We start from the raw sequence: 19798 nt of genomic DNA on the forward strand, positions 1-19798 counted from the left end.
TGAATTTATAAAGATTTCTGATATATGTATTTTGTATTGTTTCAGTTCTTAATTTTTATCATATCTCATTTACGGACTGTCAAAGTAGTCCGTTATTGGAGGGTATTTAAATGAAGTGTTATTTCCAGTTCAGACGTCAAAATAAATAAATAATTCATTCGATAATCGTCATATCTGTTAATTTTTCATGTTTTTGATCAAAAAATCAGAACTGAATTTCATTACTTCGGACTTCCATTGTATAATATGATATGATTTGAAATCTCTAAAAAAAACAAATAAAATTGAAAATTTCAACTGAATAGCTGAAAATAAGAATGATGTTAATAAAAAAACCCTGAAATAAAAATTTTGGATGATGACCAGTCATCAACCGAAGACTATTAACAATCGAAACGTCGTGAAGTAACTTGGCTTGAAGTTTTTCAGTTTTTATTTTCATTTTTATTTTATTTCATTTCAATTTTCAATTTTTTCTTGCTTATTTTATTTTATTGTAATTTTTTATTTCGGGGTTTTTTGCTTATTATAATTTTTATTTTCAGCAATTCTGTTTATTTGAAGGTGATTGACAATGTTTCATGATGAATTTTATTAGTTTGGACTTTCATTGTCTGATAAAATGATTTGAAATCACTGAAAGAACTAATGAAAAAGGTAGAATTAAAAATGAATAGCTGAAAATAACAATTATATCAAGCGAAAAACCTGAAATGAAATAACAGTTAAAGAAAATACAAGTCAAAATAGAACAATTGAACGAAAAATAAAAATAAAAAATAAAAAGTTAAGAGATTCCAAGCCAAGTTACTTCACGACGTTTCGATTGTTAGTACTTATCCACAATCGTCCTCAGGTGATGACTGGACTAATTCCTCCGAGAAATGACTATTTATGGGTCATTCAAGTACTTTCCCTTATCTCCACTTTCTTTTTTCCGCTTCACCGGTTTAGTGGGAGATGACCGTTTGATGGAAGTTGGCCATTTTTCGCTTCATTATGGGTTTCCATATATTGCGTATCTCTACGCTAGCTTGGCTAATTACATTGTTGGACAACGTTTATGCGGCTTCTTTGAATTTCCTCCTAAACCAATGTTCCTCCCTGTGTATGATCTCAGCTTGGGACCACTCGATGCTATGTTGATGGGTCCAAACATGCTCTGCTATTCCTGATTTGCTGGTTACCCCTTGCTATGTGTGTTTCTTGTGCTCGGCAATGTGAACATTCAAAGGCCTCTTAGTTTCACCGATATAGGATTTTCCGCACTCACAGGGTATCCGGTAAATGCAATTTTTGGAATCGCAGTTCGCGTTTGGTGGCCTGGTTTACGTGAAGCTGCTACGGATACTGTTTTTGTTCAATTGTTTTTTTTTACTTGTATTTCATTTCCCTATTGTTCCATTTCAGATTTTTTTTGTTTTGTTTTAATTGTTATTTTCAGCTATTCTTTTTCAATTCTTTTTTTATTAGTTCTTTCAGGAATTTCAAATCATGTTATATAATATCTTACAATGGAAGTCCGAGCTAGTGAGATTTTGTTCAAATTTTCAATTTTATTTGTTCTTTCAGAGATTTCAAATCATATTATATGATATTAGACAATGGAAGTCCGCAATAATGAAATTCACCATGAAACATTGTCAACCACCTTCAAACAAACGTTACATCAGGACTATTATCTAATACCAATATAATCTGATCGTTCATTACTATTTTGTCATGTGAGAAAAAAATGTTTGTCTGGTTCAACCCCTCTTCAGTAGTGCAATTTTCACATAACAGAATTGAAATATGACTTGTCAATGAATTTTCTCGATAATTATTTTGGTACAGTCATGAAGAAACTACCCAAATTCACGCGGTAACTATCAAAACTAAACATTGCAGTAACGTACCCTTTATCGAACACCATGACTTATATATATATATATCAAAGTTCAATAATTATTAAAGCTAACCACTAATGTGAAAAAAAAATTATTTCATTTATTTCATTCATTTATAACAATCAACAATCAGTAGTTATTTGCTTTAAGTTTATCAATAGTCATAAGTTTTTAACGAATTCAACAAATGAAAGTTTAAAATGTTTTCATTCTTTTTACGACGATGTTTTTTTTACTTCAGCTACATTCTGGCAAACTGTTATTTGTATCAATAATAATAATAATAACAATAAGGCGCTTGAGAACAAGATACATTTACTGTCCGGTATATGCGGCCTTAGCCTACTCGACACAGTATTAACGAAAAATCAGTATTTCCTTAAGATCTGGGGAAATATTGAATCCGTTACGGAGAATGAGACTCTCAGCCTGGCTTGCACCAAAACGACATAAATCTAAACCACAGAAATGCAGACGACTGTCATACTTGGTTTGCTACGGCACTCAGAGCACACGATTTTCGGACACAAACACCACTCATCCCAAAGTTGTGAGAAGTGGTCATTGGTTAATGGTTACGGCACGCTCTCCGAATGGGTCGGAATAATAATAATATTAATAATCTATCCAGGCCACTCTGTTTTTATTATTCTTCTTTTCCTACTCCAGAGTCTCAATATTATTGTTGTTTGCCAAACTACGGCAGAAATCGTGGTCAGAAAAATGAACGAGGCTGTCATGATTATTGGACCAATGAGAACTTCACAGCCTGAAGAAAGTAATCATTAGTGCTTTCCTCAGGCTGTGAAGTTGTCATTGGCTAGTGATGTATCGAATGTATCAGGGTTTCGAGGATAAGATCCGACCGTTACAACCATTTCGGTAAAAAAATAATAATAACATTGTTCATCCATCAAAAATCCATCCATCAAATTCATCCACCACATTGCGAATAGTCTTCTCAGTAGGACTATTATGGTGACCGTAAAATGGGCGAAGCGCGCGCTACGTTGCTCGAACGAAAAACCCATTTTGATAAAACAATGTTATTATTTGTACATCTTGTTGGATGCTTTATCCGTCCATGGTGATTTTTTGAAACAGACTGAATCAATGACAACTAATTTGACAAATGTAGCTTCAACAAGATAGCCGTTATCAGTTGTCGGAGTTCAGAAGTACCTATTGGAAGACCATATATCTTGCATGTGAGCAACTGAAAAAGGTATCCATGAATACGTGAAGAAGGGTGTGTTTCTTGAACAACTTGTTAGATCGGTTCATCAATTTTTTTTTATTTTATCATCGATAACATAATTGGTCTCAGGTTAGCTATGGAATGTGATTAATGGAAACAACAATTCTTTGATATTTTTCAAACTAATTGTTGCTTCATAGTATAGAGTCTATATTTTAATTAGCATCAGGAAAGTTAAATCACATGGAACAATATATTTTGAATGGTTTGATAGAAAATACGGGAGGCATGTTCAACTGAAAATCAATCCATATTCCATCCATTATTTTCTTATGAATAACAAATTCAGAAGAGACGTTATGAATAGTTTTTGTAGAGAAATGTTTTAAACATTTTCTAAATTATTTGCAAGTACATGCAAATGGCGAACGTAACAGTTATTAGGTACTTAATATTTTTTACAAGGTACTTCTTGTGGAAGCAAAATTACTTTTGGGTAGCCTTGATAGAAGCTTCAGGCATAAGATTAGGGTGTTTCCGTAACTCTAAGTATATTGGAAGTTATTGTTACTTCCATTTTTTTTAGTCCACTGCACATTCGCCAACTTTAACTCACATGCGGGATCTATTTTATGGGGTGCGAAACTTGCGAAATCGCGAATAAAGCATCATATTTTCAAATACAATAGTTAGAGTTCAAAAAAGCATTTAATGAACAAAAAATTGAGTACAGAAATCGCACACCCACGGTTTTATCTTGGCTTCTTTAGTCGTAACTTCCGCACATTGCGCATGTGTCCATTTTTTGCAGGAACTACAGCAATACCAAGTTTCTGCCGTGCCAACCTCGTCACAAATTATACAAATTTTTTCGGCTTCATCCAAATCCATACCACCATCTTCGCTATCTAGTCGAACCTCGATGGACGAGTTCGAGGAGTCGTCCCTTAAAAATAGCTTCTTTTTAACAACTGTAAACTTTTTTTGCTTTGAATTTTCTTTTGACAATTTTGCAGCTTTCTGGTTTTTTATTTTCTCTGAACGCTTCATTGCCCTCTCTGCCTTTTTTCCTCTTCTTTCCTCTCCAGCAATACGTCTCTTACCGGAGTGCTAGTAAGATGTAAGCCAGGTAATTTCTCTCCTTTCGTTTTTTTTTTCTTCCACTGGAACCTTAGGTTACATAGGAAGATTAGTCTTTGAGGAACTCGCTACTGGATGGCTCCTCGGCTCACCTAGAGAATCGGCTGAATGAGGCTGTTCAATAGAGGCTTGAAGTGGTATTGGTAACCCTGCAATACCAGTAGCTGCAAGTGGTGGATCACTATCAATTACAATAGAAGCTGCTGGTGCAGCAAGGCAGGAACGGCTGACTGATTCGTGATATCAGCTGCCTCAAAGTCACTATCTGGAAAGATTTGTGAATTAAAGGGCACAATCCCTGTAGCCGAGAAGCCTCACATTTGCAACTTTACCATAAGCGATTCCAAATAAATTTCCCATATTTTGCAAACCTAATAATTTGCTAGGATTTGCAGTTGAATAATCTTGACACGCTCTGCTATAAGCCGTTTTGAACGGGCCATAAAATGGCACGTCAAGCGGTTGCAACCTATGACTAGTGTGTGGCGGAAAACCTACGACAACTATACCGTTGTTTCGGCAAAACTCCACCGACTCATAAGTGACGGGAGATGCGTGGTTTTCCATAAGTAGGAGACGATGGAATCCTTCCCTGCTGTTTGTTTTTCCTGATTAAAGAGATATGGCGACTTCATTGACTCAGCGTAGTTAAATACTATCCTTCCGAACTGTTCTTTTGTGAGGCCAAAAGCTCGCCTGTCAAGAGCTTCGACATAGTCTTTTATTGAGAGGAGTTGGTCAGCCGTAAAAGTAGGTTTGAATCTTCCTGCATTTAAGGGTTGTCCTGCGGGATTTTTCAGGTACCTCCTTATTGTCGTCTCGGGTAACCGTACTGTTTAGCTGCAGAATTAACACTGGTGCCTTTTTCAACTTCGTCGATAGCTCATTTGACTTTTTCCGCGCCAAACGATTGACGCGTCGTTTTCCTTTTGTATTTTCTCATCTAAAATAAAAAAGAATCTTTGCTATTGACATTTATAAAATGTCATGAAAATACCGATGTCTTGAAAATACCGATGAAAATAGGAGGGAGAGATGGAGACGGTAAAGAATAAGAAGAAAAAAACCAATGAAGCATAGAACCAAGTTGGCGAACTCGCCAACTTGGCCTCCGTTTCATCCGCCATCTTGACCTCCAACAATATTTAGTTAGAAAGATTTTTTACAATTAGAATCGAAATAAAATATTATATTGCCAATAGCAAATACGTAAGAGCATAGCTATGGCTTAATGCAGAAAAAAAAAGATAACTCTTACCTGCCGTGATTAATAAAAATTCTTTTGTTGACGAAATATTGGAAGAGAATTAGCGTGCGCACAAACAGGCACCAATCAAAAGAGTAACGCGTTTGGGGTTTACACATTGTGAAAATAGCATGTCATGTGATCATATGTCGTCCGATAGCTGCCACCTGCAGTCAGAGAGGTGTTAATCGTGATTCGCCAACTTAGCCTGTTCGCCATCTTTCCCTTCCTTTCCCTAATCAATGAGAATCCTATTTCGACTGTAGTATGATATTTCGGAAGCTGAAAAATAAAACAATTCTTTCTAATCCCTTGAAATAAGTTTTGATTCTGTTCGATATATGTTCAACTTATAATTTGCAGAATACGAATCCTCCCTTGAAGAAGATATTAAATCTGATGAGTCAGGAACATTAGAAAGATTGTTGGTGTCTCTCTCAACGGTAAGTAAATTATCGTACTCCTAAACTTTTGATATGAATTCATCATGAAATAATCATTTTTTTATAATTATTCTTTTGAAATCAGTAAGATTAAGTTGATTAAGTACCTTGTATAACGTTACATTGAGTACATTGAGGTATAAGCTGTAAAATGTACTACTGCTTTCCGAAAGTCATGCTTTTCAGATTATGATAAGGCCAACATAATATTCAAGTTGAATAGAAAATGCCGCCATTTTTTGCAATAGCTCATCACAATTTTAGGTTTTTTCCTGATGCAGTGATTCTCACTAAGTTATGTAATGATGCCATATCTCAACATTCGAATATAAACAAATGTTGTGTATTTTCAAACAAAATTTCAACTTTATAGTCCCATTCTGGAAAACCTCTGAGTGTGAATTTTATGCGGTATGTTTCAGTAACTTGGGACCATTTAGAAAGTATTTTTTCGATAAATTTAAGAAAAAAGCATTCTTCATAAAAAGTTTTGATAGGACTGAAACTTTGAATGCAATCATCGGTTATCAAATTATTTCAGCAAATATAAATTTCGCTTTGAGTAAGGGCCTTTTTTGTTGACAATATCGGAAATTGTTTGAAAATCACGTTTAAATATGCAAATGCATTCATTCACAATATTTTTTCAAAACTTGTCTGCACAATAACAATGAAAATTCAACTGAAAGTATTGTACACACTGACAATACACATTGACAATAAATGAACGTCCAAACGCGTAAGCAATAAAAAATATAAAAATTATTTTTTATAAAGTAGAAATGTTGGTGAAAAATAGTGAAACTTGATTTTTCATTGAAAATTGATGCAATAACATATTTAAACGTGATTTTTATTTCTGATCAGTTTCCTATAGAAACAATTTTCGATATTGGCAGAAATAAAGGTATTTTTACTCTTCAGCAGAAATAATTTGATAACCGATAGTTGCATTTGATGTTCCAGTCCTCACAGAACTGTTTATGAGGACTTCTGTCTTTCATATAGTTCCGACTCATTGAGACAAACTGTATACATTGTATTTGAAATAAGAATCAACATGGACTTTTCATGATTGAAACTACATAATCAGGAAACGAATAATTTGATATGGATGTCTAGTGATGAAAACATTTTTCACGAAAATTCATACAAAATTGTCCATTCTATGATTGAGTAAAAGTTTCCTTTCCGTTAATATAAGTTTTTTGTAATGAATTCAGGGTAACAGAGATGAATCCTACGCGGTTGACAAGAATGCTGCCATAATAGATGCTCAAGCACTTTATGACGCTGGAGAGGGAACTTTGGGTACAGAAGAATCTGTTTTCAATGCTATCCTCTGTACGAGAAGCAGAGTACAAGCCAAACTGATTTTTGAGCAGTACGAGGCGATTACAGGCCATTCCATAGAAGAAGCAATAGACAACGAATTTTCAGGTATTCCAGTGCTTTTTTTTAATGTGGGTACAATTTTGAAATTCAAGAAGATTCATTATGTATTGAATGTTGACGAGACATTGCATCACATGAATAAAAATAGGGTGAATATTAATGAGTATAAGGCAGAAGAAAAAGCAAATATTTTTAATGAAAGTAATTGCTTAATTAAATAAGAATATCTAAATGGACATACGCAGGCACAACTTTAGACCTGCATTTCACACAGTTAACACATTGGACTAGGTACAGTGCTTCATAATTTGCATCATACTAGCTAAAACTCCACAAACTTCCTTACCGCGGGCAAGTACAAGGTCTTCATCTGCATCATTGCCTTCAAAATCTAGATCTCGCAAGGTCTTGGCAATGTTGTGTAAGATATGGAACATCAGCCAATGTCACGCGACTACCATATTTCAATCTAAAGCAACTGAACTTCAAACGTTCAAACCAGTCTCTATATACCTACACAGTAGGTTTAATGGACTGACGCCTATCAGAAAACAACTACTCTCCTGGCTAATACCACGAAGGGCGTTGGATTATATCCGACAGGCGTCAGTGCAGGAATCTTCACAGAAAATTTCCTGCATATACAATTGGCAATGCAACTGAAAGATTCGACCTTCAATTATGGAAAGGGCACACTTGCAGACCGGTTTCGGGCTTATTAGCCACTCATCAGTGCAAGATAGTGACCATCATCGACCTAAAGTCAATGATATTCCACAATTGAAAATCGGAATTCTTTCAGCAATGAGAACGGCGTTCTCTATATGCCCCATTACTTCTCAAACTTCGTTTTTTTTTTTCAAATTCTGCTGTTATTTACCAAACAGGGTAAGCTCAAATACACACTTATGAATATGCCCTTAGATTACGTAGCTTGTACATTCAAAGTGGCTTCTTCTTTGCGGTTTATGTATTCGTCCTCGTATACTTTAGTTTTGTCTATATTCACCTGTGAACAGTCTAATGCTTCAATATCACTCGTAAATCTGAACTGGCTTGCCCGCAAGTCTTTATCTTTCGTTACGGCATGGTGACTAATAAAAATTGATCCATAAAATGGGCTGTTGAATTATTTTTATCGCCATTAGCAACAGTTCAAGAAACTGTGGACTACGCAGTGTATAGCTCTTCGCCAATTCTGTTTCGAAAATCTGGATTAGACAAATATTCTCAAGAGATTTTTTAAGCTGATAATGCAACATCACGCTGTTCTATACTCTCACCTAGAAAGTTGTGAGCTTACCACTTCACATTTTCCTGTTCAAACCGGAACATGTTTTTAAAATCACTTGTTGGCGGTTATGTAGTACTTCATATTCCATAGATTCATCATTTCAGCCATTTTTCCTGAAATGAAAACCATTTCACTCGCGAAAACTCTAATGGTGACAGCTCTTATGCTACTGAACAGTAGTATCAGTTTTCCGTAAGTAAATGATCGCACTTCTAAGCATAGTTTGGCTTTATCAATACTTTTGAAGTCACTATTTTGATATCATGAATACTCGCTTTATACTTTCAAGCAAACTGATTTACTCACCAGTGAATAATTCACTTTGGAAATGCTCCTTTTTTTATTTATATATAGCTCATTATTGTCTCACACTCTTAGCAGTTCTGAAAACTTTGATATTGTTCTCCTCCTTGCCTGAAGTAAGGCAATGAGCGTTTTGAAATACGTCCGATTAAAATGAACATGACCCGAAAAGAGGGAAAAATATTGAGAAAATACTGAGCTGAGTCAGGCTTTCGTGGACCTGTTCCAATATTATGTTTGTCAAGAATGTTAACCGTTGTTTATTTGAATAAATGTTTCTGAAAATATCACCCATACGAACGGTTGATATCTTCAGAAGTATCTAGACTTCTTTATGGTCCCCGAGCTACTCTGGTTCAAACTGTTGAAATATGTTAAAATTTTACCACAATTCTGCTGTTGTAAAACAAGAAAGGTTTGCAAATATTGGGGGTACTTCGCAGTAATGTTTAAATCAGAAAATCGAGACTCCCTTGTATCTTTAATTTTCGTGATTTTCACTTTCTGTCCATTACATTGCTGGTATATTCTTGTTTATGTCAAACATATTCAGTGTGACCAGCAAAGTCCACATCTTATGATGCACTCTTTGGAACCTTTGGTGTAGTAATGAATATTGCTGGAGTTCTCTGCCAACACCAAACCGTTATTTTGAACACCTCGACACGTGTTTCAATCACCAAGTGATCATCCTCAAGAAAAAGATTAAACTTTAATCTTCCTCAGTAATATCCACATCTTAGGTGTTTTTTTTTTTTCATTATTATCTCTTATCGAAATTTGACTTTGGCAAAAATCTCTTTTTCAATCGAGATGAAAAATAATAAATAGAAATGTTGTCATATGATTCGCTATATCTGTCAAATTGTTAGTATTTTCTAAAAAAGTCAAAAAGTGAACTAAAAAAATTGTTCTAAACCATTTTTTTTTAAATACAGTTTTGCTTCATATGCAACATATCAACCGCATTAAATGATTTTGATTTTTCCTTCTTTACAAATTGCACCACTGGCACTGTTACAAAATTAGACTCGGTGCAACATACGTGAATGACAACGCTTTTTTTCTCACCCAATTTCTTTGAACGTGTGGCGGCATATTAAATGAGACAAGAAATTGTATTTGGAAAAGCTTTTTCAAATATCATTTTTTCGATATCTTCCGTGAAAAAATTGAAATTTCTCGATCGAGGCAGTGATTGATGGCAAAGTTGAATTTCGAATAAATATATTGATAAAAAAATTCTGATATAATGTGGACTGGTCACACTGTATGTATATTTGTGATTCATAGAGCATTCTTTCATTTTTCTTTTTTTTTTTTTCTTATCCAATAGGTACCACTAAGGATGCAATTTTGGGGTTGGTTTCATGTCTAAAAGATCGAACTACCTATTTGGCTACGAGATTGCATGATGCTATGTCTGGACTAGGGACTACCGACAAAACATTGATAAGAATAATAGTATCAAGATCAGAAATTGATTTAGAGGAAATCAAAAATGCATACGAAGCCAAATATGAAACAAATTTGGCGGAAAGAATATCGGTTAGTATAGTAAATTCGAAGTATATGTATCATCTCATTCTTATTTCATCAACGCAGTAACCCACCTTCCTTAGATCTCTTTACTTTTCTTTCTCCAATAATGTACAAAATAAGAAAATCAAAAGCATTTCGAATTATTTATATCTAACAACACAAGTAAATTAACCCTTACTATTTGCTTTCTAACCCAAACAATTGAAATACTAACTTCTTATTTGGTCTATTTCTTTTTAGAACGACACTTCTGGAGATTACTCAAAAATATTACTGGCGATTGTCAATTAATGTATGTAGGTATAATATTTTGCATGTTTATGTTTATTAATGTGATGAGACTGAAAATAATTTATTACGGTGAACGATAAGTAATTTTAATATTTTCAAATCGGATTCAAGTCTTACAAGTTATTTTTAATGCCTATACTTGGTTATTGCGAAATATTTCAAAACCCAAATAAGGTATATAATCTGAATAATCTCACCCAGTTATTGCATTTCTTTATAATAGGAATGAAGTATTTAGAACTAGACTATAGTTCTAAACTCCAGACATCGCCAGAAGATGGCAAATGAGACTTTGCCAAAACGTTGTGAAAATAATCCTTCAAAAACACAGAACACGTCAGTGGAAAATTCCCTCAAAAATTTTACGAGAAGAATTGAAGCCTTGAAAAAGAATATTGAATCCCATTTTCCTGAAACGGAGTGAAAAAATTTGATTCCTATGTGTGCCATAAGATGAGTCGATAATCATGAGTGGTTATTGGGATTCAAAAAGAATTATAAAGCAATCTTGGAACAATTGGAGCCATTGAATAATGACTGACACTCAGGTACATCTGGAAAAGCTATGTTACTCATCTGTTTTATTCAAATACAATATATGCTTCTCCTTTATGTAGTCTGTCATCAATTTGCAAAATATCTACTTTCATCCACAGAAGATGTTAAAATTTCACGGATAGAATCCAAACAAAACAAAATAAATGTTAGTTCGAAGGGCCCAAAGACATATTTTTGTATCGCAGTTGCATTTCCCTTCCTCAGGGATTTCATCGACCAAATGCATTTGAATTTCAACTTTGTCAAATATCAGCCATCTGGTTCCTTCAGTGGATATTGAATAAAATGTTTATACTTTCGTTCCATATGAAACAATTTGTAGACTTGAAAACTTGAAAACTCATTCAGGTAATTCGAGTGGAGAGAGCAGACGCAATGGTTTGGCTCTGAAGCCTATTTAGAGACAAATTTGATGTTCCTGTGGCAGAAATAATAGACAATTCGCTTAATTCTTCACTTGCGTCAATCCACCGTCAATCCACCGCTGGAGTCTTCGTTTACATACGAAGTCAGATGATTGTTGAACAAAAGCTCCTAAAACTATTTTGCTTCATTCAGATTGTTATAGTCAAATAAGTATGGATTATTAAATTACCAGAAATAAAGGATTGGAAAAACATCTTTATCATTGTTTCAAAATACAAAAAAAACTAGAACAAGATCTGTTTTGAATCTGTGAACAAATGTTTTTAAAAAATGTAGCAATAATATTAATGGTAAAATAATTGAATGAATGAACTACTATTGGACAACTGATTTTTGTAATGGCATGTCATTTACTTTTCATTTATACCATTGCGTTTTCATATAATTTTCCATGTCTCAGTGCAACATTATCAACATTTTTTACAGATTTTGTTGAGAATAATTTATTCCATTATTTTCAGGAGGATATATCGTCAAACTACAAGAGTATGCTGGTTGCATTAGTTGGGTAAAAATGGTGGTATTAAAAGTAATTTAACGAAGTTATTATCTATTTATTCTCATGTTTATTTTCATACAAATAGAAATGTATGTATTGTTTACTATTAATTTTTCATTGCGTAGAATATCTATTTAGTATTTAGAAACAAATTGTCAAGTTAAAATTTTGAAAATATATTTCTATGCTTCTGAAACAATTATTTTGCCTTTAAAGTAAAAGTAATGTGTAAAAATCTTTAATCACAATATTTTGAAAATAAATCCTGATTCCTTCTCTTTTCTAGGCGGTGTTGATTTAGGAATCTCGGAAAGTAGTTTTTACAAGTAGTTCTGCTTTTGCTTTTGCAACCTCTCACGAATTTATTCAGTGTTCAGACCAATTCCAGTATTTGTACTGTACATACAAACAAGGTTCAAGAAGTTCTTTCGGTGATGAAATACATAATTGTGTCAAGATTCAATTTTCAGCTGAGCTAAAACCAGATACGTCCTTATCCACCGAGACCAGTTCCATGAATGCATTATTCAATATTCAACTTATAACAAAGAAATAACTCATTCAATATTATTTATAAAAATCGAATACCAAAATATGACCTTGAATAATTATCCAGTTTCATTAAGCGAGGTCCTCTATGATAGATCTACGATTATGATCGTCGTAGATCAGCGTAGTATAATGATGATGTTATTTTCTGCAATAGCCAGACGACGCAATACCTAAATATAAATCAAATCATTTTTTATTCATTAAAAAAATAAAAAAACGACTCAAAAGTAATAAAAAACATCATCTCTAGGTGGCCTTATTGAAACCCCAATGAAAGTCACTGACACTGCTGCTATTTACTCACTTTACTTTTAAGAAACTTTTTTTTTTCTTTTGGCTGAACCAGATTCCCATTTTCTCCCTTTATCTCTACCTCTCTTAGTGCCTGAGCCTGACGTTATTGATACATTCTGAAGAATGCACCAATATTGTATCCGTAACCTGTAAAAAAATAATAATAACCTTTGTAGGTACTTGTTTCTTTCCCCAAGTATAATTGACTCATAAGAATTGGGCTAATTCGTTTCAATAAAAATTGGATGTAATACATAATAATATCACTTTATATATTACCTACTTCAGTATGTCACTAACGTAATATATGTTTAATACAATTTAATACGCATAATGAAAAAAGAACAAGGTAGATTCTATATTTTAAGACAAAACACAAGCACTACAGGAAAATCCTCAAGGCGCTCTAAGAGCAGTGTTTGTGCGAAAGTAGTGATTCACATTATATTTGAATCGCTGGATATTTAATCCATTTTTGAAAATGTTCTCAGGAAGAGTATTCCTCATAAACGCAGTTCTTGAACAGTGAAGTGCGAGGTGTACTGAGTTAAACCTTAAAACGATGAGCAGCCACAGTCCGTCGCAACAAATCGAAGATATGAAATAGATTATATACAAATTTCAATCAAGTGATGTGTTGTGAAGAAAACTATAAAAAATATGAGTGTGAGTATAATAAATAACTTATTCTTGATAAATAAAATGAACAGAGGTGTTATTCTTTTTCTTCGCGACACAATTCGAATTTCTACTTGTTTAATATGTGTTATCGTTTTTAACGTGATTTTGTCAGACTAAATAAAAACGAATGATCAAATATGAAAAAGATGAGAATATTTTTGTAAATACTTTTATGGTATTGTTACGTTTTTCCCCGTGGGTTGACCAATAATTCATTACACAGAATAATCAAACTTAACTTTATTTCACTTTAAAAACAACAAATACTTCAACCAAACTTCCACTATTATTCGAATGTCCGTCGCCTTACTAGATCACTCCGCGTACCGCACTGTAACGTCCACTTCACTGTGTACTTGACTGTCTCGATATGCCCGCCGCTAGCGTTTAAATGTCGTAATCGAATACCGTAGAAATTTCACCGAAATTAGTCGAAATCGGTAGCATTATTCTCGCTGCTTCTCGAGCGGCAGGAAACAATGTGCATTCCCGCTCTCTTAGCTACGTCACGTTTGGTTTATGGTTTCCAGTGGCGGCCGGCGTTATTTCCTTTCGGGCATGACAACACTATCCCCTTCCCTGAGGTTGTTCGCAGTGACTTTTTGTTAAATCTTATCTTCATCCTGTCGCTGGAAAGCTGTAATTTGGTACTGACAAATTCGTGTACAATTTCTAGTATCTCCTTTAGATTATTCACATACTCTCACAGGTACTACTGATAATTTCTGCAAACTGCTTCTGTTGGAAATGAAGGCCCTCATTAATAACCTAGTTGCTCCAGTATCGATGTTGAAAAGGCACTGATGATTATTCAGAAATCCGTCGACAACTGAGCTGTTACTATTGCGTCCAATCATGGAAATCGAATACCTGGGGGCTTAGGATGCAGCAGCCAATATACCCTGTAGTATTATACCAAACAAAATATTTCCAGTCAAACAGATTCCTCATTTATTGTTTAACTAATTTATTAAAAAGAGTCAGTTACAACCATGTGAATTCGTCACCATGCTGGTGCCGGTAATGTAGGTCACTCTCTATATCTTCAAGCCACCTGTCACAAACAGCAGTGACTACTAATACATCTTAACTACTACTTACTACACCTTCCCCTTATAAGTTATTTACATAATATAGTCCGAAAACTTTACGGGTTTCATTTTTATACGAATGGGTCGCGTTCTCGTGTTTCTATACTCTGGACTGTTGGAGATACACATTTGAGGACTACTATTAGTATCAGTCTCATGGTTTATAGAAACGCGAGATTCACTAAAATTATAAGTTGGTTTTTCATTACACATTTGCGAATATTCATAATTATCTAAGGTACAATTTTTAGAGTTATCTTCAATATTAAACTTATTCTTAGAATTGCGCATATGATAACTATTTCGCCTCAATACATTGGTTCCATTATTTATGAAATATGACCTGGGAGATTCATGTTCACCTATGACTAGTGCAGGACACCACTTATTATCCTGTCTATATACAATATTATCACCTACATTAAACTCAGATCTTTCCCTAGTATGTTTGTCATAACGTTCTTTGAACACATTATTTCTTCTTTTCAATTCCTCTCTGAATTCTTTTATCTTAACATCTTGCTCTTCAACGAGAGGTAATTTTGTTTTTAATTTTCATGAAAACAATAGTTCTGCGGGGGACCTTTTAAGACTTGTAATAGGAGTATTACGATATTCCATTAAAGCGACCCACATATCGCCAGACTTTCGAATTATATTTTTAGCTGTTTGAACAAATCTCTCGGCTAAACCGTTGGATTTCGGGTATCTAGGACTACTTGTCTGAAATTTAAAATCAAAGTTGTCTGCAAATTTTCTACAATGATATCAGGCATACCATGAGTAGCAAATATTTGTTTGAAAGCATTTATAATGTCTCCTGACTGCTTTCCTTTCAAGGGAACTATTTCAAGCCACTTAGTTAAATAATCCACAATTACTAGATAGGACTTTCCACCATATTCCATAATATCACAGCCTAACTTTTGAAAAGGCAGTTCAGGAATGTCGTGTGACAATAGTGGTTCTTTTACATTAGTATATCTGTATTTTTCACAAATTTCACACTGCTGAACATTTCTTTTTATCTCTGTACTCATTCCAGGCCAAAATAGCACACAACGAGCCCTGTCAATGGTACGATTTATTCCAAAATGTCCTTCATGTACAATTTTCAGCATATCTTTGCGCAAAACCGCAGGTACAACCACACTATCATTATAAAACAACAAATTCTCTACCACGCCTAACTCAGCCCTAAGATTGTAATAAACTCCCAACTCTCCTTCATAACTTTTTCTCTTATTCCACCCTTTTTCACAATACTCTATAACTTTTTCCAGTACGCTATCTTTCACGGTTTCTTTTCTGAATTGTTCTTTCCTACTCTCACTCATTCTCAAGTACTTTTCTACAGAGTGTACCATTTCGTTCATTTCATCATCATTTTCTACCTTTTCAGAACTTAAATTCCTGGATAAATAATCTGCAATATATAAATATTTTCCTGACATGTACTGTACTTGTAAATCATATTTCAATAATTTCAATTTTAGTCGCTGCAATCTTGGAGAATTTATTAGAGAAATTTGTTTATTCATGATGCTAACATTAGATTTATGATCTGTAATAATTTTGATGGACCGTCCATAAATAAGATTATGAAACTTTTCACAAGCATACACAATAGCAAGCAACTCTTTTTCTATTATCGCATAATTTTTTTCTATATCTATCAATTGTCTAGAGGCATACGCTACAGGCCTTCCTTCTTGCAATAAACAACATCCCAAACCGTTAAGTGATGCATCTGTCTGAATTATTATATTTTTTTTAGGATCAAAATTTTTCAAGGTAATATTTTTAGCAATTTCCTTTTTAATATTCTTTAGTGCCTTCTCATGAACTCCTAACCACTGAAAAATAATGTCTTTTTTAAGTAACTGACAAAGAGGTCCAGCAATTTCACCTAATTTTGGAATGAACTTTCTGACATAATTCACTAAACCTAGCAGCTTTTGTAATTCCTTTTTATTGGCTGGTGCCCTTGTATCTTCAATGGCTTTAAGTTTCTCATTATCTACTCTCATATCCTCTTTACTGAAAATATGACCCATATACTTTACTTCGTTCTGTTTGTACTGAAATTTTTCTTCATTAAATTTCACCCCCTTTTTTCTAGCCCTATCCATCACTAATTTCAATGTTTTGTCATGTTCTTCTAAAGTATCACAAGCAATCAACAAGTCATCAAAATATATTATTACATTTTCAATGTTCCCAAAATTTTTATAATTTATCTTCTGAAAATATTCAGGTGCCAAATTCAATCCAAACGGTAGCCTTAGAAATCTCTAACAGCCAAACGGTGTTGCAAAGGTGGTTAACAAACTAGAACTCTCATCAAGTTTTATTTGATAGAACCCGTCCTTGAAGTCCAACACAGAAAAATATTGTTTTCCTGACAACTTAGAACTTATTTCATCTAAATTTGGAATTTCAAAGTATTGCCTTTTGATGCACTTATTCAAGTCTTGTGGATCCAGACACAAATGCAATGATTCATTTGGTTTTTCAATTATTACTAAATTATTAACCCATTCACTTGCTTCTTCAACTTTAGCTATTATAGTTTGTTGCTCTAACTCATCTAATTTTTTCTGTAACCTATCTTTTATAGAAAGTGGAACACGTCTACAAGGCTTTGCTACGGGTTTACTATTTTCTCTCAACTGAATTTTACAAATATCAGAAAACGTACCAATTCCAAAAACATCCCTATTTTGAGCAATTATTTTTTCTTTATCTCTTGTCTCCTGACCGACAACAACACTTTCTGACTTTTTGATCAAACCTAAATCATAACATGCTGGTAAACCAACTATTGCTTTAACATCCAAATCTACTACTAAAAATTCCAATTCAAAAGATTTATTCGACCGTGAAAATTGAAGTTTTTCTTTGCCTTTTCCCTTGGGTGTTAGCTTTGTACCACCATATGCTTCCAGTACTGTAGCACATTTCTCTAATTTATGACATTTACTGCCTGTGCATACAACATTCAGAACTTTTTTGGCAATACATTCACCTCAGAACCAGCATCTATCTTAAATTTTATGTTTTTATCATGCACTACAAAATGTTCAGTCCATACCATTTTATTTTTGGTTTTGATCTCACCCACCTTTCTCAAACTGTCCACAAACAAACTGTCAAATTCAAAAGTATCTTCACCTTCTTCTTTCTTGACAACTTTTTTTATTGTTCTTATCTTTTTCCTTTCAGAGTTTTCACCTCTATTTTCAAAGTTTCCATATCCTCTAGCCATACACACAGTACTGAAATGATTGTCTCCGACACATCTGAATCATTTTTTCCCAAATGCTGGACATTCAGCATATCCATGTCGCCCATTACATTTTTTACACAGATTCTTCCTTACATTTTCTTTCATATTCTCAGATTTTCGCCTCGATTTCACCTCATCTACTTTGTTTGCTCCTAAACCATCTCTATTCCTGACCGACTCTATCTGTCGTTTCATCACTTCGGCATTTCTACAAAGTTCCACAGCTCTTTCTAAGGTGATGCTATCGATGTTCAACTATTTTTCCTGCGCTTGTGTGTCATTAGTTCCTAGATTGATTCTGTCAATTAATATACTATCCTCTTGAGTGTCATATTCAACTTTGTACCAATTTCTTTAAATCACCAAAGAAATTGTCAAAAGGCTCATCTCCTCCTTGAACTTTACTATTGAACACAAAACGTTCATAAGTTTTATTTTTTCGTGGAGCACAATATTTTTTAAATGCCTCAATAACGCTTTTGAACTCGTCCTTTGCCGGAATTTTCAGAATATTGTATATCTCTACTCCTTCTGCTCCTATTAGGTTCAGGAACAATGCAATTTTAATTTTGTCCACTTTGGTATCTCTCTCAGTTGCTATGAGATAAGTTTCAAAATTCTGGTAAAATTTTTTGAAATGTTCACTGAGGTTTCCCTCACATTTCATTTGCTCTGATATTCTGCCCTCCATGTTTCCTTTTATTTAAAACCACACCATATTGATATAGACTGTCTTTCAGCTCAGTAGTTCTTCTCTGACTGCGCCATGTAGTATTATACCAAACAAAATATTTACACTCAAACAGATTCCTCATTTATTGTTTAACTAATTTATTAAAAAGAGTCAGTTATAACCATGTGAATTCGTCACCATGCTGGTGCCGGTAATGTAGGTCACTTTCTGTATCTTCAAGCCAGCTGTCACAAACAGCAGTGACTACTAATACATCTTAACTACTACTTACTACATACCCCCCTAACACTGGCTGCATTTAGTTTTCCGAACCCCGACGCTCTTGTTCGGGTGATTCCAAACGCCAGATTCTTCTTTCGTTGGATATTGAACGAATTCGACAGCCCCGCCTTAAATGTCCTTCTCTGCCGCGGTTATAACATTTAGGCCATCCTCTTGCCTTAGGTGCAGTTCCATTCATCAAATATTTCTTAAGGAGTTCTTCAAGACCTACCATGAGAGTCTATCTGTTCCTCCGTCTTTCTTTTCATTGATGGTCCTCACTATAACTTTTCGTTCTTGTCACGAAGCATTTTTAGGGTATAAATGATGGCTTCATTCAAGTTTTTATGACTTGCCATTCTCAACGACTGCTGCAGCTCCATATCACGAATCCCATCGATGAAACTACGGACACTAATCCAGTGAGTGAAGTTATGCGGTGCTTCGGAGTAGACGAGTCTTACTAACCTTTCGACTTCAGCTTCAATCTCTTGCAAACTCTCTGATTGACCTTAAGTTCTCACCTTCAGTTGAGCTTGGTAGACTTGTTGAAGGTGCTCACTAGCATATCTGACCTCCAAAGCTGATACGACTGCTTCATAATCCTTCTGCCTATTTACTGGAATATTTTGCAGAATTTCGGATGCCTTTCCTCATAGTGCCTGTATGAGAGCTGTTGCTTTCTCCTCATTTCTCCACCCATTATTTTCCG

General features: G+C 34.3%; 1 protein-coding gene across 3 annotated transcripts in view; it reads left to right on the forward strand.

Annotated features, from left to right (window-relative positions):
• LOC111515760 (annexin B9) overlaps positions 1 to 12423 on the forward strand; it is a 51946-nt gene extending 39523 nt beyond the window's left edge. The window contains exons 4-8 of one of the 3 annotated variants that reach the window (XM_074175360.1): positions 5837 to 5916; positions 7140 to 7356; positions 10245 to 10456; positions 10691 to 10746; positions 12187 to 12423. In XM_074175360.1, coding sequence (XP_074031461.1) covers positions 5837 to 5916; positions 7140 to 7356; positions 10245 to 10456; positions 10691 to 10741 — 560 coding nt within the window. In that variant the 3' untranslated portion in view covers positions 10742 to 10746; positions 12187 to 12423. The remainder of the gene's footprint in view (positions 1 to 5836; positions 5917 to 7139; positions 7357 to 10244; positions 10457 to 10690; positions 10747 to 12186) is intronic. The other 2 variants (XM_074175359.1, XM_074175358.1) reach the window with 2 other exon arrangements.
• Positions 12424 to 19798: the final 7375 nt, after the last annotated feature.

The sequence above is a fragment of the Leptinotarsa decemlineata genome, unplaced genomic scaffold (assembly GCF_025532065.1).
Source record: "Leptinotarsa decemlineata unplaced genomic scaffold, Ldec_3_MD MMD2_tig00001019_RagTag_RagTag, whole genome shotgun sequence".
In the NCBI taxonomy this organism is placed as follows: domain Eukaryota; kingdom Metazoa; phylum Arthropoda; class Insecta; order Coleoptera; family Chrysomelidae; genus Leptinotarsa; species Leptinotarsa decemlineata.